This window comes from Phacochoerus africanus, chromosome 16, assembly GCF_016906955.1.
Source record: "Phacochoerus africanus isolate WHEZ1 chromosome 16, ROS_Pafr_v1, whole genome shotgun sequence".
NCBI classification, from domain to species: Eukaryota; Metazoa; Chordata; class Mammalia; order Artiodactyla; family Suidae; genus Phacochoerus; species Phacochoerus africanus.
The window spans coordinates 14208396-14232629 of NC_062559.1; the positions used below are offsets into that span (position 1 = coordinate 14208396).

Sequence of the window (24234 nt, forward strand, 5' to 3'; positions counted from 1 at the left end):
TCCAGATATTTTGGGGGGAAATCTAACTTAAAAGAACAGTTAATTGCAGTATTATTCAAATTGTTCAAGAACATAAAGAATCTTGAGTAATAATGATACCAAACCTTAAAAAGTATAAAAGCTATAAAATTATAAAATTATCTTATTTATGAATACTGAAGCAAAGTACTGTATAAAATATTAGCAAACATAATACATAATGATTAACTGCATTTATTCCAGTAATACACAGCTGGTTCACTATTAAGGAATATACTAGCATAATTCACCAAGGCAATATGAGAACGCCAGAACCCTTTCTCGCCAGAGATGTTGAAAAGGCATATAATAAAATTTAGTAATTATTCCTGGTAAAAGTTCTTAATAATATAAGATTAAATGCATACTTGCTTGATAGGATCAAAGGCAAACTTATTTCAAACCAGAACCTGATAATATTTTGCTTAGAGGGAAAACACTTAAAAGAATTCCTATTACAAATGAGGAACAAGATGAATATAAATTTATTAAATATTTTTGAAACTACCAGTCAATGCATTCGGTCGAGAAAAAAAAGTGTAAGATATAAAAATTGGAAATTAGGAGATTTAATTATATTACTACTACATGGTGTAACTGTATATCCAGCATATGTATAAAAATTCAAAAACGAGAAACAAAAGGAGGATAATTTCAAAATTAATATACAAAACTTAATTTTCTACTACAAAACAAGTTAGGAAATAACACCTAACAAATACAACTTAGAAAGGGTGCAGGAAAATAATGTAAAATTATATTAAGGGAGATAAAGGAAAACTAGAACAGTGAGACATACCTTGTTCTTGGATAGGGAGATGCAATACTGTAAAGATGCCACTCGTCCTTAAATTAATCTATAACTGTAATGTGATCACAATAAAGTTCCCAGTATTAATTTTAGGGCAACTAGGAAGGCTTTAAAAAAATTCCATATAGAAATACAATTAGGCAAAAGTAGCCAAGAAACTGGAAAATTAAAAATAGAGAAGTAATGATAGGGAACCATGTTTACTACATAATAAAACTTAAGAGTTTTAAAGCTATAGTAATCAAAGATTTCATGCCGTCATATGAATAGACAAGTTAACAGAACAGAACAGAATTCAAAATCAGAACTGGCAGTCTAGTATATGATACTTGTGGCTTTTCCAATTGGTAGACAGAAAATTATTTATTTACTAATCTTGTTGGCACACCTGGCTAGACAGTTAACAGAACTAGATTGGGAGCTCACTCCTCCCATCAAAATAGATTCCTGATGAATAAAAAATTTAGTCACAAAAAAATACAAGTTGAAAAGTGTTAAGAGAAATATGAGCATTTCACAGAAATTCAGTATAGAATTCTAAACAGTATACATACTGATCACATAAAAATTTTAAATTCCTGAATAACAAAGATAAATGAGAAACTAAGAAAAAAGTATGCAACATATATGATAGTAAGCCAATCTCCTAAACATATAGAGCATTTAGAGACCAAGAGGAAAGTATAACCAACAACAGAAACAGTTCACGTAGTAAGTCAAATATACCTGTTGATCACGTGTATGTCGTCTTTGCAGGAATATTTCAAGTTCTTAGCCCCATTTTTTAATCTGGTTATTAGTCTTTCTGCTATTGAGAGATTCTTTATATATTTTATAGATTAACCCCTTATGAAATATATATCTTGAGATGTTTTTCCCATTCCATAGGCTGCCTTTTCACTATCTTGACTGTTTCCTTTGCGTGCGAAAGCTTTTTAAATGTAGTCCCACTTGTTTTGTTTTTGTTTTTGCTTTTGTTGCCAGTGCTTTTGTTGTCATATCCATGATATCACTACCAAGAACAACATGAAGCTTTCACCCTTGTTTTCTTCTAGGAGTTTTACAGTTTCAGGTCTTAGGTCTGTCTTTAATCTGTTCTGAGTTGATTTTTTGGAATAAGATAAAAGTTCCAATTTCATTCTTCTGCATGTTGGTATCAAATTTTCTCAACAACATTTTTAAAGAAACTATCTTTTCCCCATTGTGTATTCTTGGCATTCGGGTCAAAAATTAGTTTACCATATAGGCATGCATTTATTTCTGGGCTCTCTATTCTGTTCTATAGACATATATACATATACATACATACATACATACATATACACACACACACATACATACATATATATATCTTTATGCTAGTATCATGCTGCTTTGGTTACTGTAGCTTTGCAATATATTTTGCAATCAGAAAGTGTGATGGTTCCAGCTTTGTTCTTTTTCAGAATTGATATGGCAATTTGTGGCTTTTTGCGGTTCCATTTGAATTCAGAGTTGTTTTTCTATTTCGGTAATGAATGACTTTGGAATTTTGATAGGGATTGCACTGTCAACATCAGTAATCTTCAGGGAAGTGTAAATCAAAGCCACAGTGAGATACCATCTTACACCTGTTAGGATGGCTATTATCCAAAAGACAGAACACAAGTGTTGGCAAGGATGTAGAGAAATTGGAACTGAATTGAGATGTAAATATAAACACATACCAGATTTCAAAGACTTCATATTTAAAAAAAAAGAATGTAAAATACTTTGGATTATTTGGATTAAATATATTTGTATTTCACTCACTTTTTTTTTTAAACTTTTGAAATGTGACTACTAGAAAATTTAAAATTATATACATGGCTCATTTTATATTTCTTTTGGAATGCATTGTTCTTTTTTTTCTTAATTGGCTACATCCATAGCATATGGAAGTTTCTGGGCCAGGGACTGAATCCCAGCCTCAACTGCAACCCAAACTGCAGCTATGGCAAGACCAGATCCTTTAACCCACTTGTCTGGCCAGGGATCAAACCCATACCTCTGCAGTGACCTGAGCCACTGAAGTTGGATTCTTAACCCACTGCACCATGGTGGGAACTCCAACATCCTTTTCTAATACCATAAGTCTTCTCATTAAAATCAAATTTGCGAAATTAAGTGTGCCAGTGTTTGAACCCCCAAAACTCTTAAGAACATACCAATATGTTGGACTTTTTCATCAATGACCTCACAGTGGTACGGCCACCGTGTTGGGCTCAGCGGACCAGAAGAAGAGACACCATATAAGTCTCGTGGTTCACGAAGACGTGGCACCCATCTCCCTAGCTGATACTCCAATAGTATCTGCGTAGTCCGGGGGAAAAATGGGTCACTAATAGAGTCAGCTGAAAAAGGATTCAAACACAATCATGAATGAGGAGGAGAAAAACCCAATTCTTATAATTTTCTATGTAGTTTATTTTTTCCTCCCAATACAATTAATCTGTCAATATTTCTGGATATTATCATAAAATGTTATACTTCACAGCAGTTTAAAAAAATCTAAGTACTAATGAAATGTTGTAACAATTTTCGTAATAGCTAGAAAATCGCTGTTGACCTTATAATCTGTTAATTTATGCTAAATGCTCACTGCTACTCCAAAAATGTTTGTTTCTTACAGCTTTTGTAGAAAACTGTCATCTTAAACTTAATCACAACTGAGGCAACTATTGATGTAATGCATTAAAAGACACTCTACTGACTGCAACTATATTCTCAAAGGTTGCTAGTGAACTCTTAGTTACAACTTCTCGGTTCTCATTCTAGGGCCACTGTGTGACCTAAGCCAGGAACATAATTCACATGGAATACAGTGGAGTTGCCCCAAGAAGGTAGTGTAGTGACCCTCTTTTAATGGGATAATTGTGGGGCATCAATTTGATATTGACAATCATCCCTCCTTAAGCTCATTTCCACTCCCCCCCCTTTTAAAGTGATGCTACAGTTCCTAGTTTTCTTCTACCTTTCATATATTTGGTTCTGCATCTTGTCTGACTGTTCTTGAACTTTCATCTCTGAAATGTGGCTTCTTAGCTACATTTAATTCTTGGCTATTACTTGTACAATAGCAAATACAGCAATTGGCCTAGGAGTCAGACAAACTGAGTTCTATTCTACCACTTTGTTTCTATAGGATTTTGATTAGCCAATAGAGCTTCTCTGAATGCAAACTTTACTATATGCAAAGAAGGAATAATCTTCCCTTGCTATTTTCTCAGGATGGGTTTTATAGATCCACTTATTCAACAGTCATTAATTATCTAGTTTTGCATTATGCAAACAGACCACATTTTGTCTAATTTACAGTATGACTCAAAAATGGCAAGGTGGCTATTTATGAATCAGAAAATAAAATTAGATCCATACCTCATACTATCTGTAAATGTAAATTATAAAGAAATCAAACGCCAACATTTGAACAAGTAGAAAAAAGTACTTAAAGGAAACTTAGGTGATTATTGATGCCCTTGCTGTAGGAAAGGTCTTTGCCGCTTAACAGATATAAAAATAAAGAGCCAAAGATGAATAATGATAAACTTAACATCAAAATGATTCTAAACAACAGAAGCAACTTAAAAAAAGTTATCAAAGGATTGCTATGAGTGGGCAGTTCATAACAAGGCAGAATATAAATAGACAAACATATGAAATAATTCTCAATTTCTGTAGCAATCAAGGAAATGTTGGTTAAAATAGCAAGTAACCCCCTTTCTTCCAAGAGACAGGCAAAATTTTAAAAAGAAAAAAGTGGGGGAAGAAGTCTGCAAAATAGTACTACAAATTTTCTGTGAGTATCGGCACAGGTATGTGTACATATGCAAAGGAAAAGGTCTAGAAGGATACGCACCAGCCTGAGACAAGTGGTTATATCAAAAACGAAAACTTGTTTTAGACGGTGGTGGTGAAAATGATTTTTAAATAAATAGGATTAAAAACCTTATCTTCAATTCCAGAGTATCTGTGACAGATATGTGAATATTTAAAATAAATATTTTAATGTGTATCTGAAAGTACTGTAAATGTATAAAATGAAAAAAATTAAGTATACATTAAAATAGCCATATACATGTACATTTGCAAATGAATAAGTAAACTCTTCATACAGGCACGTTTCATTTAAATATATACTTTGAAAACATTGTTCACTAAAACTTGAGTCATATTGCAAATGCATTTAAAGAGCTAATTATTTAAAGAAACGCCAAGGTAAATCCTCATGTCAAGTCCTTTATTTCTATTTATTTATTTTTGCCTTTTTTTTTTAGGGCCACACCTGCAGCATATGGAAGTTCCTAAACTAGGAGTCTAACTGGAGTTGCAGCCACCAGCCTACACCACAGCCACAGCAATGCGGGATCCGAGTTGCATCTGTGACCTACACCACAGCTCACAGCAACACCAGATCCTTAACCCTCTGAGCGAGGCCATGGATCGAACCCACATCCTCGTGGATACTAGTTGGGTTCATTTCCACTGAGCCACAACAGGAACTCCAGTGAGGTCCTTTTTAATGACCACTTTCATTTAGTTTCCTTGAAACATCAAACCTTAAAAGTTTGAACTTCAGGGGAGGATCAAGATGACAGACTCAGGAGGATATAGAGCTCACCTCCTCCAACAAATACATTAAAAATACATCTACATGTGAAACAGTTTTCACAGAAAACTGCCTGGAAACTGACAGAAGATCTCCTATACAACTAGAGCTACAAGGAAGATCTCCACGTATCTCGGTAGGACAGAGAAAGGCATCAGGTCAGGACCTGTGCCCCTCAGAGGCATCCGTAAAGACGAGAACATCCACATGGGTGGACCCTCATTGTGGAGAGGAAGCTGACAGACTTGCAATATGTGCATCTCAGTTCTGGGGTCTTGAATGGGAGAGACAAGCCCCTTGCCTGCTGGGAAGTCCACTGACACAGAGAGGACTGGAGAAGCTTCGACTCTCCTCATGAGGAGTACATGTGTATTGGCTTGCTCACCATCAGGGTGGAGAGAGCCTTGCACTGGCAGCTACTTCCCTACTGCATTTCCCAATCTGAAGGGTGAATGCCCTGTCGCTGCTCACTCCACACCGCAACCTAGCACAAGATCAGGGCAAAGATTCAGTCTAACTACACAGGAACAGACCAGGGTTCCTGGGGTGTGATCCAGGCAGAGCTGTGGCGACCATCATCAGTGCACACACCAGGCAGTGCCACAAGAACATGCGGCATCCAAGTGGCGAATCTTGGGCAGATAGGCTCTGGGCTGGAGTATGCAGTGATTTGTTTCCTACTGAGAGCATGGAAGCTCCACCCACTCCACTGTGCAGTTTAGCACCAGATCTGGAGCAGACAGGAATGGGGAGAAGTGTGCCACGAGCCAGCCCAGACCCTCAGATCCACACTACAGCCTTGCAACAGATCTGGGACAAACACAGCAGAAAAGGGATGCAGCTTTGGGCTGCTTCTGAGCAGAACCGCAAACACACCTACATAGGTGGTGCACAGGTTTGCTCTGACCATGAGGGTGTCACCTGCTTCAGAAATCAGTTCTTTTAGGGCACACATGCAAGGGCAATAGAGGCTTATCAAACCCAACCCTAAGGACTTCTACTCCAGCAACTAGGAAGCAGACCCTGAATTCAACAAGATGGTGACAATCATAGAGCAAGGAGGAAGCCCTGCCTCTCATTAAGCACAGGCTCCAGACACTACAACACCAATCACATCCCCTTATCAAGGGGTTAATGGCCAGCACACTGTGAAGAAAGACAGGCCTGGTACCCATATCACATTCAGCCCTTGCACCAAAAATTGTGGACAAACACAGTCTACACAGAACACTGCCACATAAAAATACTCCCAAGACCACAGTAAATATCTAGTTCTCCTAAATTCACACAGACAGAGAAAGTTAAGTAAAATGAAAAAGCAGAGGAACTGTTCCCAATTTAAAAAGTCCCCTAAAAGAACAAATAATGAAAGAGGCCTCAATGGTCTATTAAACCTCAAGTTCAAAAAGGAAGTGATAGACATGCTAAAGAAATTAAGAAAGAGTATCAACAGATATGCAGAGCTCTGTAGCAAGGAACTAGAAACTATAAAGATGAACCAATCAAGATTAGACAACTCACTTGCCAAGATAAAAACCAATCTAGAAGCAATGAACAGCAAACTAAATGACACAAAAGAATAAACAAATGATCTGGAAGATAGAACAATGGAAATCACCCAATCAAAACAGCAGACAGAAAGAGAAATGGAAAAAAAAAAAAAAAAGGAAACAACATATTAGATCTATGGGAAAATACAGAGAGTGCCAAGCTATGCATAATAGGGGTTCCTGAAGGAGAGGAGAGAGAGAAGGGGATTGAAATATATTTGAAGATAATTCCTGAAAGCTTCCTGAAATAGATATCCAGGTATACAGATACCCAGGTATTGGAAGCACAGAGGGCCCCAAACAAGATGAACCCAAACAGACCCACGCCAAAATATATCATAATTAAAACGGCAAAAGTTAAAAATAAAGATTCTAAAGAGAGCAAGAGAGAAGAGATTAAGTTACAAGGGAACCCCCATTAAGACTACCAGTTGATTTCTCTACAGAAACTCTATAGGTCAGAAGGGACTGCATGATATATTCAAAGTTCTGAAAGGAAAACCCTGCAACCTGGGATACTCTACCCAGCATGACTATCATTTGGAATAGAAAGAGTGATAAAGATTTTCTCAGACAGGCAAAAACTAAAAGAATATAGCAATACTAAACCTACCCTAAAGGGAATATGGAAAGGTATTTTCTAAACAGAAAATAAGCAAATATCTACAGAAAAGGGAAAATCACCACAAGAAAGGCAAGCATATAAAAAGATTAAAGATTGGAGTTCTCTTGTGACACAGCGGGTTAAGGATCTGGCATAGTCGTGGTAATGGCTTGGGTTGCTACTGTGGAGCATGTTCAATCCCTGGTCTGGAAACTTTCATATGCTATAGGTAAGGCCAAAAAAAAAAAAAAAAAATTGAAGATCACTTAAATAAGCCAGTACTAAGATTTAAAAAAGTCAAAAAATTTTGTAAAAGTGATCATATTTGCAATTAACAAAAAAAGGATAAGCATGAAGATGTAAAGTATGACATCAAAATCACAAAATGTAGGGAAGGGAAGTATAAAAATGTAGATCTTTTATTTTTTAAATTATTTTATTTTATTTTATTTTGTCTTTTTGCCATTTCTTGGGCCACTCCCGCGGCATATGGAGATTCCCAGGCTAGGGGTCGAATCAGAGCTGCAGCTGCCAGCCTACACCAGAGCCACAGCAACGCAGGAACCGAGCCACGTCTGTGACCTACACCACAGCTCATGGCAACGCCGAATCCTTAACCCACTGAGTGAGGCCAGGGATCGAACCCGCAACCTCATGCTTCCTAGTCGGATTCGTTAACCACTGCGCCACGACGGGAACTCCAAAACAATGCAGATCTTTTAGAATTTTTTTTTAATCTTTTTTTTTTTTTTGCCATTTCTTGGGCCGCTCCCACAGCACATGGAGGTTGCCAGGCTAGGGGTCTAATCGGAGCTGTAGCTGCCAGCCTACGTCAGAGCCACAGCAACTCGGGATCTGAGCCACGTCTGCGACCTACACCACAGCTCACGGCAACACCGGATCTTTAACCTACTGAGCAAGGGCAGGGATCAAACCCGCAACCTCATGCTTCCTAGTCGGATTTGTTAACCACTGTGCCACAATGGGAACTCCAAAAAAATGTAGATCTTTTAGAATGTGTTCGAACTTATATGACTATCAGTTTAAAGCAAGTAGATATGGTTACGGATTAACACACCTGAAAACCAAGGTAACCACATGTTAAAAACATGCAATAATCAAAACTCAAGCATAATACAAAAAACCATCAAACCATAAAAGGAAAAATGAAAAGTAGAAAAATACGAACAAAGAAGAACTACAGAAAAAAACAAACTGGAAAACAAGGTTTAAAATGTTTAAACCAGGGAGACGGGATTAAGATGGCGGAATAGAAGGTCTGGAGCTCAACTTCTCTCCTAAAAACAACAAAATTCACAACTAAAGACTGAGCACACTTCACCAAAATGGACCAGAAACCTTAAAAAAGATACCCTACTCCAGAAGAAAAAGAGGAGGCCACATCAAGAGGTAGGAGGGGGGATATAAACAACCCCATACCTCCTGGGTGGGAAGCTCCACAGACTGGAAACTAACTGGTTCACAGAGACTCACCTACAGGAGTGAGAGTTCTGAGCCACACGTCAGACTCTCACATGTGGGGATCTGGCACTGGGAGAAAGAGCCCCAGAGCATCTGGCATTGAACGCCAGTGGGGCTTGTGCGCAAGAGCTCCATGGGACTGGGGGAAACGGGGACCCCATTCTTAAAAGGCGCACACAGACTTTCACGTGCACTGAGTCCCAGGGCAAAGCAAAGTCTCCAAGGGAATCTGGGTCAAACCTGACCGCAATTCTTGGAGGACATCCTGGGAAAACAGGGGTGAACGTGGCTTGTTGTGAGGGAAGGACATTGAAAGCAAAGCTCTCGGGAATAATCAGCAGCAGTGCCTTTCTCTGGAGGTGGCCATTTTGGGAAAATCTGGCCCCACCCATCAGCCGGCCACTGAGAAGTCCCAGGGCAAACAACAACCCAGGTGGGATCACAGCCCCGCCCCTCAGGAAACAGGCTCCCTAAAGACCCCTCAGGCACACAGCCGCCTCTCATCCCATCCAGAGACTAAGCCCCACCCACCAGAGGGATTAGAATCGGCTCCTCCTACCAGGGGGCAGGCATCAGCCCCTCCCATCAGGAAGCCTACAGCAAGCCCCCATACTGATGTCAGCCACAGGGGGGCAGACATCAGAAGTAAGAGAGGCTACAGCTCTATTACCTGTAAGAAGGTCACCACACCAAAAACCTATAAAAATGAAAAGACAGAGAACTATAACTCAGATGAGGGAGAAAGAAAAAGCCCCAGAAAAACAGCTAAGTGAGGAGGAGATTCTCAGCCTCCAGGAAAAAGACTCTAGACTGTTGATGTTGAAGATGATGCAAGACATTGGAAATAAACTGGAGGCAAAGATGGATAACTTACAGGAAACACTGACCAAAGAGAAACAAGATATAAAACTGAAACAAGAAGAGATGCAAAATACAATAACTGAAATAAAAAATTCACTAGAAGCAGCCAACAGCAGAATACAGGAGGCAGAAGACAGATTAGTAGAACTTACAGATGCAGAACAGAAAAGAGAAAGAAGACTGAAAAGAAATGAAGAGAGTCTCAGAAAACTCTGGGAGAACGTTAAATGCACCAACATCCGTTTTATAGGGGTGCCAGAAGAAGAAGAGAGAGAGAAGGAGACAGAAGAAATATTCCAAGAGATAATAGCTGAAAACTTCCCTAACAGGGGGAAGGAATCACTCACTCAAATCCAGGAAGCACAACGAGTACCATACAAAATAAACCCAAGGAGGAACACCCCGAGACACACACTAATCAAACTGACCAAAATTAAAGACAATGAGAAAATCTTGAAAGCAGCTAGGGAAAAGAAACAAATAACATACAAGGGAACCCCGATAAGGTTATCAGCAGAGTTTTCAACAGAAACTCTGCAGGCCAGAAGGGAGTGGCATGATATACTCAACGTGATGAAAGGAAAAAACCTCCAACCAAGATTACTCTACCCAGCAAGGCTCTCATTCAGATGTGGAGGAGAAATCAAAACCTTCACAGATAAGCAAAAGCTGAGAGAATTCAGCAACACTAAACCAGCCTTACAACAAATACTAAAGGAACTTCTATAGGCAGAAAAGAACAAGAGAAGAAGGAAAGGGAAAAAGAGCAGCAAAAACAAATCCAAAGTAATCAATAAAATGGCAGTAAGAACATACATATCAATAATTACCTTAAATGTGAATGGACTAAACACCCCAACGAAAAGACAGAGACTGGATGAATGGATACGAAAACCAGACCCATATATATGCTGTCTTCAAGAGACCCACTTCACTTCTAGGGACACATACAAATTGAAAGTGAGAGGGTGGAAGAAAATATTTCATGCAAAAAGGGATCAAAAGAAAGCTGGAGTAGCAATACTCATATCAGACAAAATAGACTTTAAAATGAAGAATATTCTCAGGGACAAAGAAGGACATTACATAATGATTAAAGGATCAATCCAAGAAGATGTTACAAAAATTTTAAATATCTATGCACCCAACACAAGTTCACCACAATATATAAGGCAACTGCTAACAACCTTAAAAGGAGAAATCAACAATAATACAATCATAGTGGGGGACTTTAACACCCCACTTACAGCAATGGACAGATCAACCAGACAGAAAATCAATAAGGAAACACAGGCCCTGAATGATACATTAAACCAGATGGACTTAATAGATATTTATAGGACATTTCATTCAAAAGAAACAGAATACACATTCTTCTCAAGTGCACATGGAACATTCTCTAAGATTGACCATATCCTGGGCTACAAATCCAACCTCAGTAACTTTAAGAAAATTGAAATCATATCAAGCATCTCTCCCGACCACAATGCTATACGACTGGAAATCAACAACAAGAAAATAAAACTGCAAAAAACACAAACACGTGGAGACTCAACAACGTGCTACTAAACAACCAATGGATCACTGAAGAAATCAAAGAGGAAATTAAAAAATACCTGGCAGCAAATGACAACAAAGATACGACACTCCAAAACCTATGGGATGCAGCAAAAGCTGTTCTAAGAGGAAAGTTTATAACAATACTAGCCCACCTCAGGAAACAAGAAAAAGCCCAAATAAACAACCTAACTTTACATCTAAAGCAGATCAAGAGGGAAGAACAGACAAGACCTAAAGTGAGTAGAAGGAAAGAAATCATAAAGATCAGAGCAGGAATCAATGAAATAGAAACAAAGAAAACCATAGAAAAGATCAATGAAACGAAAAGCTGGTTCTTTGAAAAGATCGACAAAATTGATAAACCCCTAGCCAGACTTATCAAGAAAAAAAGAGAGAGGACTCAAATCAATAAAATTAGAAATGAAAAAGGAGAAGTAACAACGGATACCACAGAAATACAAAGGATCATAAGAGACTACTATATGCAACTATATGCCAATAAAATGGAAAACCTAGAAGAAATGGACAAATTCTTAGAAAAGTACAATCTTCCTGGACTAAACCAAGATGAAATAGAAAAGATGAATGGACCCATCACAAGAACTGAAATTGAAACTGTGATTAAAAAACTTCCAACAAACAAAAGTCCAGGACCAGATGGCTTCACAGGCGAAGTCTATCACACATTTAGAGAAGAGCTAACACCTCTCCTTCTGAAACTATTTCAAAAAACTGCATAGGAAGAGATACTCCCAAACTCACTCTATGAGGCCACCATCACCCTGGTACCAAAACTGGACAAAGAGTCCACAAAAAAAGAAAACTACAGGCCAATTTCACTGATGAACATCGATGCAAAAATCCTCAACAAAATACTAGCAAACCACATCCAACAATACACTGAAAGGATTGTACATCATGATCAAGTGGGATTTATCCCAGGAATGCAAGGATTCTTCAATATCTGCAAATCAATCAGTGTGGTACATGACATTAACAAACTGAAGAATAAAAACCATATGATCCTCTCAACAGACGTGGAAAAAGCCTTTGACGAAATCCAACACCCATTTCTGATAAAAACCCTTCAGAAAGTGGGCATAACGGGAACCTACCTCAACATGATAAAGGCCATATGCGACAAACCCACAGCGAACATCATTCTCAATGGTGAAAAGCTGAAAGAATTCCCACTAGATCAGGAACAAGACAAGGATGTCCGCTCTCGCCACTACTCTTCAACATAGTTCTGGAAGTCCTAGCCACAGCAATCAGAGAAGTAAAAGAAAGAAAAGGAATCCAAATTGGAAAGGAAGAAGTAAAACTATCCCTATTTGCAGATGACATGATACTATACCTAGAGAATCCTAAAGACTCTACCAAAAAACTGTTAGAGCTCATCCACCAATTTGGAAAAGTCACAGGATACAAAATCAATACACAGAAATCGATAGAGTTTCTATATACTAACAATGAAAGAGCAGAAAAGGAAATTAGGGAAGCAATCCCGTTTACCTCTGCATCCAAAAGAATAAAATACCCAGGAGTAAACCTACCTAAAGAAACAAAAGACCTGTACTCTGAAAACTACAAGCCACTGATGAAAGAAATCAAAGATGACACAAATAGATGGAAAGATATACCATGCTCGTGGACTGGAAGAGTTAATATTATCAAAATGACCATACTACCCAAGGCAATCTACAGATTCAATGCAATCCCTATCAAATCACCAAGGACATTTTTCACAGAACTCGAACAAAATATTTAAAAGTTTGTTTGGACGCACAAAAGACCCAGAATAGCCGAAGACATCCTGAAAAAGAAAAATGGAGCTGGAGGAATCAGGCTCCAGGACTTCAGACTATACTACACAGCAACAGTCATCAAAACCGCACGGTACTGGCACAAAAACAGAAATATAGATCAGTGGAACAGGATAGAAAGCCCAGAATTAAACCCACACACCTAGAGCCAACTCATCTATGACAAAGGAGGCAAGGATATACAATGGAGAAAGGACAGCTTGTTCAATAAGTGGTGCTGGGAAAACTGGACAGCCACATGGAAAAGAATGAAATTAGAACACTCCCTAACACCATACACAAAAATAAACTCCAAATGGATTAAAGACCTACATATAAGACCAGACACTATCAAACTCCTAGAGGAAAACATAGGCCAAACACTTTCTGACGTAAACGACAGCAACATCTTCTCAGATCCACCTATCAGGGTACTGACAATAAAAAGAAAAATAAACAAATGGGACCTAATCAAACTTCAAAGTTTCTGCACAGCAAAGGAAACCATAAACAACACAAAAAGACAACCCACAGAATGGGAGAAAATCTTTGCAAGTGAATCCACTGACAAGGGATTAATTTCCAAAATTTATAAACACCTTCTGCAGCTCCATACCAAAAAAACAAACAACCCCATCCAAAAATGGGCAGAAGATCTAAACAGACAGTTCTCCAAAGAAGACATACAGATGGCCGAGAAACACATGAAAAGATGTTCAGCATCACTCATTATTAGAGAAATGCAAATCAAAACATGATGAGGTACCACCTTACACCAGCCAGAATGGCCAGCATCCAAAAGTCTACAAACAAGAAGTGCTGGAGAGGGTGTGGAGAAAAAGGAACCCCAGTACACTGTTGGGGGGATTGTAAATTGGTGCAACCACTGTGGAAAGCAGTATGGAGATGCCTCAGAAAACTAAACATAGAACTACCATTTGATCCAGCAATCCCACTCCTGGGCATCTGTCCAGAGAAAACCATGACTCGCAAAGACACATGTACTCCGATGTTCATTGCAGCACTATTTACAATAGCCAAGACATGGAAACAACCTCAATGTCCATCGACAGAGGAGTGGATCAGGAAGATGTGGTACATATACACAATGGATTATTACTCAGCCATCAAAAAGCACGAAATACCAGCATTTTTAGCAACATGGATGGACCTAGAAACTATCATGCTAAGTGACGTCAGCCGTACAATGAGACACCAACATCCAATGCTTTCACTGACATGTGGAATCTGAAAAAAGGACAGACTGACTTCTTTGCAGAACAGATGCTGACTCACAGACATTGAAAAACTTATGGTCTCCAGAGGAGACAGTTTGGGGGGTGGGGGGATGTGCCTGGGCTGTGGGATGGAAATCCAGTGAAATCAGATTGTTATGATCATTATTCAACTACAAATGTGATAAATTCATTTGAGTAATAAAAAATTTTAAAAATAACAAAATAAATAAAATTGCATTATCTTCATTAAAAAATGTTTAAACCATTGACATTTAATTACTTTAAATGTCACTGGGCTAAATTCTCTAATCAAAAGATGCAGAATGGTAGGTTGGATAAAAAAACAAGAACCTGCATCAACATGGATGGACGCAGAGACTCTCATACTAAGTGAAGTAAGTCAGAAAAAGACAAATACCATATGATTTCACTTATATCTGGAATCTAATATACGGCTCAAATGAACCTTTCCACAGAAAAGAAAATCAGGGACTTGGAGAAGAGACTTGTGGTTGCCAAAGGGGAAGTGGAGGGAGTGGGATGGACTGGGAATTTGGGGTTAACAGATGCAAAATCATTGCCTTTGGAATGGATAAACAATGAGATCCTGCTGTATAGCACTGGGAACTATATCTAGTGACTTATGATGGAGCATGATGGGAGAAAAAGAATGTATATATGTGACTTGGTCACCTCTGTACAGCAGAAAATTGATAGAACACTGTAAACCAGCTATGATGGAAAAAATAAAAATCATTTAAAAATAAATGAATGTCAGAGAACAAAAGCAAAAACAAAAACAAAACAAGAACCTACAATATGCCACTACAAAAGACTCACTTTAGGCAAAGGACACACAGATCACTTTCAAAGGATATTTCTTGCAAATTGAAACAATAAGAATGTGGGGATAGCAATACTCATATCAGACAAGATAAATTTTTTTACAGGCCATAAAAAGAAAGACAAACAAGAATATTATATAATGATAAAGGGAGCAATACAAGAAGAGGATCTTACAATACAACAAGAAGATATTACACTTGTTAATATATATGCACCCAATACAAGACCACCTAAATAAAATAAATACTAACAGACACAAAAGGAACTGATAGATAGAGTACAATAATACTAGAAGCCTTTAACAACCCACTGACATCAAACAGAGAATCAATAAGGCAACAGAGGTCCCAAATGACATAACAGACCAGTTGGACTTAATTGGTATCTACAGGACATGACATCAATCTCCCCCCATACACATTCTTTTCAAGTGCACATGGAACACTGTCTAGGATAGACGACACATTATGCCACAAAACAAGTCTCGACGAATTAGTAGGACAGAAATTATCTCAAGCATCTTTTTTGACCACACTGGTATGAAACTAGAAATCAGCCACAGAAAGAAAAACAGGAGAATGAACACACATAAGCTAAGCAACATGCTACTAAAAAAAAAAAAAACAAACCAATGGATAAGCTATGAAATCAAAGAATAAATGAGAATACACCTCAGGACAAACAAAAATGAAAACACAACCTTACAAAAATCTATGGGATACAGCTCAAACAGTTCTAAGAGGAACTATCAAAGCAATATAGGTTTTCCTCAAGGAGAAAAAAATGTCAAAAAACCCCATAATCTGGAGTTCCCGTCGTGGCGCAGTGGTTAACGAATCCGACTAGGAACCATGAGGTTGCGGGTTCGGTTCCTGCCCTTGCTCAGTGGGTTAACGATCCGGCATTGCCGTGAGCTGTGGTGTAGGTTGCAGACGCGGCTTGGATCCCGCGTTGCTGTGGCTCTGGCGTAGGCCAATGGCTACAGTTCTGATTCGACCCCTAGCCTGGGAACCTCATATGCCACGGGAGTGGCCCAAAGAAATAGCAAAAAGACAAAAGAAAAAATAATAAATAAATAAATAAATAAATAAATAAAAATTTTAAAAAACCCATAATCTAAACTACCACCTACAATACCTGAAACCACAACAACCAAAAATTCATGTCAGCAGAAAGAAGGAAATAATAAGGATCAGACAGGTAATAAATAAAATTGAGATTAAAAAAGCAATAGAAACCATAAACAGCTGGGTTTTTGAAAAGATAAGCAAAACTGACAAACACCTCCAGCCAGGCTCATCAAGAGGAAAAGGGAGAGGACTCAAATAAGCAAAAGAAGAAATGAAAGAGGAGAAAGAACAACCAATAGGGCAGAAATCAAAAAAAAAAATTTTTTTTAAGAGAATACTACGAAGAGTTAAGTGCCAACAAATTGGACACCCTAAAGAAATGGACAAGTTTCTAGAAATATACAGCCTTCCAAAACTGAGTCAAGAAGAAACAGGTAAAATTGAGCAGACCAATTACTAAAGGTAAATAGACTCAATAAACAAAAACAAAGAAAACTTCCTGCGAGCAAAAGTCCAGGACTGGATGGCTTCTCTGGGGAATTCTACAGAACATAAAACAAATAACTTATATGTATTCTTCTCAAACTATTCCAAAAAAATTGAGGACAAGGAAAGAATGCCAAGCTCTATGATGCCACCATCACCCTGTTACCAAAAGCAGACAAAGATATTACAAAAAAGGAAAATCACAGGCCAATATCTTTGATGAATACAGATGCAAAAATCTTCCACAAAATATTAGTAAACTAAATTCAACAATACACAAAAAGGATCATATAACATGATCAAACTGGATTAATTCCAGGGTCACAAGGATGGTTCAACATATACAAATCAATCAGTATGATACTCCACATTAACAAAAAGAAAGACAAAAACCACATGATCATCTAAATAGGCACAGAAAAAGCATCTAACAAAATTCAACATCAATTCATGATAAAAACTCACACCAAAGTGAGTATAGAAGGAAAATATCTCAATATAATAAAAGATTCTATGACAAATCTATAGCCAACATAGTACTCAATGGTGAAAAACTAAAACCCTTCCTGCTAAATTTAGGAACAAGACAAAGAATGCCCTCTCTCACCATTTCTACTCAATATAGTATTGGAAGTCTTAGCCACAGCAATCAGACAATAAAATAAAGTTATCCAAATTGGAAGACAACAGGCAAAACCCACTATTTGCAGATGACATGATCCTCTACATATTGAACACAAAAATTATTGGTACTAATAAGTGAATTCAGCAAGCAGGAAACAAGATTAATATAGGGAAATACATTATATTTCTTTATACTAATAGTAAAATATCAGCAAGTAAAAAAAAAAAAAATCCCATTGAAAATCATTTAAAAAATTACTTAGAAATCTACCTAACCAAAGAGGTGAAGGACCCATATGCTGAAAACTGAAACAGTGATAAAGGAAACTGAGGATGATTCAAAGAAATGGAAAGATATCCTATGCTCTCGATTGTAAGAATTAATATTGTTAAAATAATAACATTACCAAAGAAATCTTCAGATTTAATGTAATCCCTATCAAAATACCAATGGTATTTTTTGCAGAACTAGTATACATAATCCTAAAATTTATATGGAACCACAAAAGACCCAAAATTGCCAAAGAAACCCTGAGGAAAAGAACAAAGCAGCAGGGATGACGCTTCCAGACTTCAGATTATACTACAAAGCTATAGTAATCAATCAAACAGAAGAGAAAGTCCAGAAATAAATCCACAGTTCTAAGGTCAATTAATCTACTACAAAAGAGGCAAGAACATACAAGAGAAGACAGCCTCTTCAACAGTGGTGCTGGGCAAGATGAATAGCTACATGTAATCAATGAAACAGAAACACTCACCCACACCATATACAAAAATAAACTCAAAATGGTATAAAGACCTAAAATACACATGACACCATAAAACTCCTAAGAGAACACACGGAAAACATTCTCAGACATATATCATAGCAACATTTTCTTAGATAAGTCTCCCAAGGCAAAAGAAATAAAAACAAATGGGATCTAATCAAACTTAAAAGCTTTCACATAGTAAAGGAAACCATCAACAAAACGAAGACAACCAACAGAATGGGAAAAATATTTGCAAACTATGCATCTGAGAAGGGGTTAATATATCAAAAATACCTGAAGAGCTCATAAAACTCAGTATCAAAAAAAAAAGCCCAATTAATCCAGAGTTCTCTTGTAGTGCAGCAGATTAAGGATCTGGCATTGTTATTGCAATGGTTTAGGTTGCTACTGTGGCGTGGGTTTGATCCCTGACGAGGGAACTTCCACATGCCACAGGCAAGGCCAAAAAAACCAAACAAAAAACAAGAAAACCCAGGACCCCCCCCCCCAACCCAATCCAAAAATGGGTAGAAGACTTAAAAAGTTATTTTTCCAAAGGAGATGAAGAGACAGCCAACAGGCAAATGAAAAGATGTTCAAATCACTAATTATTAGAGAAATGTAAATTAAAAGCACAATGAAGTATCATTTCACACAGGTCAGACTGACTATCATCAAAATGTCTACAAATAATACAAAAGTTGGATGGGGTGTCGAGAAAAGGGAACTCTCCTACACTGTTGATGGGAATATAAATTGGATATAATTTTCCAGCGATTATGGAAAACAGTATGGCGGTTCCTTAAAATTAAAAGTAGAAATACTATACGATCTAGCAATCCCACTCCTGTGTATAAATAAAACTCTAATTCAAAATGATTCAGGTACTTCAGTATTCTTAGCAGCAATGTTTGTAACAGCAAGACATGGAAAAAATCCAAGTACTCATCAGCAAATGATTGGCTTAAGATGTAGTGTACATGGGTACATACGCACAATAGAATATTACTCAGCCATAAAAAAGGATGAGATATCGCCATCTGCAACAACATGAATGGACCTAGAGACTGTTGTTCTTAGCGAAGTCAGTCAGATGGGAAAGACCAATTAATTATATCACTTATATATAGAATCTAAAAAATAATACAAATGAATCTATATACAAAACAGACTCAACACAGAAAACGAACTTAGGGTTACCACAGGGGAAAGGACTGGGAGGGAGGGAGGGAAATAAAAGGAGTATGGGATTAACAGATACAATCTGCTATACATAAAATAGATAAGCAATGAGGATTTACTGAATAACACAGGGAATAATACCCAATGTGATAATCTATAATGGAAAATAATCTGAAGAAAATATATATACAATTGAATCACTCTGCTGTACATTTGAAACTAACAATATTATAAATAAAAAAAAATTGAAAAAAAAGTTTGAACTCCAAGAGATTCTTATAAAGGTAAATACATCTCTCTTTATCAATAACAGAATAATAATTCCCTATATTATTCAATCTGACTTGTCTTGTAGTTTTATTTTTAATCCATATAAGGTATTATCATAAAGAGAAGGGAGGCTATATGGATAATTTCAAACCTGTTAAGAGTGCACAGTGATGGATATCTTCTTTTACAAATTTCATAAAGGTATCCTCATCCTAAAACAAGAGGTTTTAAAATATTTCTTTTAAAAACCAACAGTTTCCAAATTCAGAAATCTTTTTACATCTACCTTAGTACTTAGAATTCAGTGCATGTTTTTAATCTTTAATAAATGAAAAAAAGGATTATCAGGGGCTACTGGTCTCAAAGCACCCAACACTTAGAACATTCTGAAACAAGAGTATTCATTTTTCATTTCTTTTCCTCCACAAGGTAAGGTGATATTAATGATTACAGGTAGAAAAAAATAGTTTAAAGATTCTTAATAAACTTGGCAAAACAATTTAAATTAAGAATAAAATTACTCCCTCCCCCCAAAAAAAGAAAGAAAAGAAACACAAAAAGTCATTGACTTAAAGGTTATACATCATTTAGGGAATTTATTCTGAGATCTTACCTTAACATAGATAATTTATACTTAACTAAAATGTGAAGGAAATTTCTTAGAACTATATACTGAGACCAGACCAAAAAAAAAAAAAAATATATATATATATATATATTCTTTTGTCTTTTCAGGGCTGCACCTGCAGCATATGAAGTTCTCAGGCTAGGGGTCGAATCAGAGCTGTAGCTATGCCAGAGCCACAACAATGTGGGATCCGAGCTACATCTGTGACCTACCCCACAGCTCGCGGCAACGCCAGATCCTTAAACCCACTGAGCGGGGCCAGGGATCGAACCTGCATCCTCATGGATGCTAGTCAGATTCGTTTCCACTGAGCCACAATGGGAACTCCCAGACAAAACATTTTTAACTACTGCATTTGTGTCTCTCCCATCCCCTTAATCTCTGTACACTCCTTTGTTTCATCAGTGCCACATTAAGCCTATTATTGTGACAAACAGTAGGTTTAGAACATAGGAAGTTTCAATAACATGACACATTATCATGTAACACAGAATTAGTACATGTAAGAAAGTAAGTGGACATGAATTATAATTTTAATAAAAATTCAAAAGAATCAGCCAAAATATTTTCTCAAAAAAATCTCCGGAGTTTCCATTATGGCAAAGCGACTAGGAACCATGAGGTTTTGGGTTGATCCCTGGCCTTGCTCAGTGAGTTAAGGATCTGGTGTTGCCATGAATTGTGGTATAGGTCACAGACGCGGCCCAGGTCCAGCATTGCTGCGGCTGTTGCGGCCCAAGTGCAGCATTGCTGCTCTGATTCTACCCCTAGCCCCGAGAACATCCACATGCAGTGAGTGTGGCCCTAAAAAGCCAAAACAAACAAACAAAAACACCTCAGTATCAACATAGATTCTCTTTCTAGATAGGGCATACTGCACACTGCAGTATCTTCACTTTTAATCAATTTATTTCCCAGCTTCAGGGACAAGTGATTTTTATAACCAATTGAACTTACAATATTTGTACTGGAAATTTATCCTTTATAAAAAGTTTTTATCTCTAAGAGAGAAAAACATACTGATTCATATTCATCACTGATTGTTCTGTCTGAATAGTCTTCCTTTTCTGAATCTTCTGACATCTCTTCCAGTATGTGGCTTGAAATATCTTGTATTATGTAGGTAGGCTGTAAAACAATTTGCAAGGAACTTGTTCGACAATTTTTTTTGAGTACACATTAAATGTGTATACTAGAATATATCCACTTGTATTTAATTAATAGTGGTAACAAGGCTTTTCTAAAAAGTAATTAAACTTTAGTTTCAAAGATTTGAAGAAATTTTCCACTTTTACAAGCTCGAGAAACAAAATTCACAATACAAGTCAAATCAAATAGATAATTTAAAAAGTAATTTCCAGGGTACATAGCCCAATCATTTACATCCTATATCTACAATTAATGATCTTAAGGCATTAAAAAGATGAGGAATCAAAGAAAAATTAGCTATTTATTCAGGCAGTAAGTTGTAGCTATCTAGTTATTTTTCTGCTAAATTTTCATTTGACCAACAGTTCAAATAAAAATAGGCTTTTCTCTTTCTCTTTTGGTTAATAGATAATGTCTCTGTTCTAAGATTGCATATTAGTCTTACCGGAATTTCAATAGTTATCAGAAGGTTGGATTGGCAATGCTCATTAACCCTCCTATGCAAGTATTCTTTCAAGAGGTTACTAAAATAAGAATAGAAACTCATTGTTGAGATTCTGCTATTTTTGAGAGACCAAAAGAATCTACTAATTTCGAACCAACGGCTTATACTCCTCTCTAAAAGGCGTTTTCAAGCGTGGACTACATAAAACAAAGCCCAAGTTCCACAGCAAAAAACTACGAATTTAACAGAGAAGTCTACTTTATGGGTGACACTTTCAGTAGTAAGATACTGAAGTTAGGTCCAGGTTTCACAACTCCAAGTTAGGAAAACTGGACTGGATAAATCTTGATTCTCTTTCCTTACACGAGCCTACGACGCGCACCACCGTGCTGACAAGAAGCGTAGTAAAACCTGAGCTGAGCTTCAGGAAAGCCATATGCACAGATGCATCTAATGAGCGCTCCGTGAGTAGCCTTCGCGTCAGAAGCAGAAGAGGTAACAGCAGCGTGACCACACTCAGCGGCGCCGGGACAGGTCTACCGGCAGGAACGAGGGCTTCCTCGGAGGGAAGGACGGCGAAGCCACAATTCCCGGCTGCAAACTCTTCCACACTCCGCGACACGGCTGTGCGGGGAGGGGCTCATTTGTTGGGGCGCGCTCGTTTCCCGCGGGGGTTTTCCCTCTCAGCACGTCACTGGCCCAACTCGGCCCCCCTCACTCCGGTCCGGCGTCCCCTGGTCAGGCCTGACGTCCCTTCCGTGCCGGGAGCAGCCGTTCTGCCAGCACTAGCAAGAGCCCGGCGACCGAAAGCAGCGGCCCTTTAGCAGCCTCAGCCGCGTTCTTTACCCGCAGGCGCAGCAGGAGTTACCAGGGCAACGGGAACACTCTCGCGAGACCTCGGACAGCCCCAGCTACGCGAGACTTCGGCTAAAAGAAACGGAAAGCCGGGAGGATGACGGGAAGTAGTGGGAGAGCAGACCGCAATGGAGGGTTTCCACGGCTCGTGGGCGGTAGTGTTCAGAGGGCTCGCGTGCGCTCTTATGCGTGGTGGCAGGACGGCTGTTTGTACCCACGGTTCTGCATTTCGGTTGTTTGCCAGGTCCCTACTAGCAGGCAGTAGAGCAAACTGATTAAGACTTGAGTTTTGTCGATCTTTATTTGAACCCACACTGAGTTGCGTTCTGCACATTTGTGTGACTAATGATCTTTATTGGATTTGGAAAAAATGAGACTTTCCTCTTTAGAAATTTGATCTATAGGGTGAACTCTCAAGCTCCTTACCTGTTCAGAGATTCTTTTAGTATAATAGCTAACGTATCAAGAACATTTTCTGGGATACTGTGCGAATCACTTTACATGTATGGTCTCATCTAATTAAATATGATCTACTCATAACAGACTTAGTCATTATTCCTCTACATCCCACCTTGAGTCTCCCCTAGTTTTTAGCTCTGGTGGATAATTTATTTGGAATAGTTTTCCAGGTATAGCTGAAAAAAGGTCTTTAAATGTTTAGTGCCTACTATGAGATTGTAATCTTGTAGGAATGGAGATAATGGACCATAGCAAGTTTCAAAGTAGAATAAAAGGCAAAACAATAGCTTAAATATGGAAGTAGGTTAACATTATCTGCTTAAATTTTGTGTTTCTGAAAGATAACATGTTGTTTTGAGGTCCATAGTTTAGAAGTTTGGACCTTCCAGAAAAATAAATTGAGCTCATATTACACCGCATTTTCTTGAAAAATAATTATTCTTTATAATCGTACCTTGTCTTATGTCACATGTGTTATTAAAGGTGACCTACACAGAGAATTTTTATATAAGAAGCCTATTTTTCTGTTGTATTTTAGAGTCATGATTGCAAAGCATAGTACCATCAGATACAAGGTGAAGCACCCCAAGAAGTGATTTAACCAGGTTACACAAGACATTAATGTAGAGCTGGCACTTAAGTCTCATAATTTTTAGTCCAAATATTTACGTGATCATATTTCAAGTAGTTCTACAAAGAAAAATTATTTTAGTGCATAAAAATATTTAGGAATTTGAAAAGACTTTGAAAATCATTTTATTCTTTCATTAATTCAACAAATATTTATTGAATGCCCAGTACTTGTCAGGAACTGTACCTGGTAGATGGCTTTTGCAGGAAATAAAAATGGACATTTCTCATGGAGGTGATGTAGTACTGGGAGAAGAAAGACCAATACTTAAAAAAAAA

The 24234-nt window shown here is 37.7% G+C and overlaps 1 protein-coding gene and 1 long non-coding RNA gene across 8 annotated transcripts in view; one reads left to right on the plus strand and one right to left on the minus strand.

The window, feature by feature from the left end:
* The window catches only part of AGBL3 (AGBL carboxypeptidase 3), a 100608-nt gene extending 77682 nt beyond the window's left edge, over positions 1-22926 (minus strand). For 2 of the 7 annotated variants that reach the window (XM_047763198.1, XM_047763199.1), the window contains exons 1-4: positions 22012-22904; positions 21438-21545; positions 19941-20001; positions 3016-3201 (exon numbers count right to left, since the gene is read on the minus strand). In XM_047763198.1, the coding sequence (XP_047619154.1) occupies positions 3016-3201; positions 19941-20001; positions 21438-21545; positions 22012-22113 (457 nt within the window). In that variant the 5' untranslated portion in view covers positions 22114-22904. Of the gene's footprint in view, positions 1-817; positions 882-3015; positions 3202-19940; positions 20002-21437; positions 21546-22011 lie in introns of all 7 variants that reach the window. The other 5 variants (XR_007132606.1, XR_007132605.1, XM_047763202.1 and 2 more) reach the window with 5 other exon arrangements.
* The window catches only part of LOC125117381 (uncharacterized), a 125947-nt gene that overhangs the window by 92208 nt on the left and 9505 nt on the right, over positions 1-24234 (plus strand). The window lies entirely within an intron of this gene.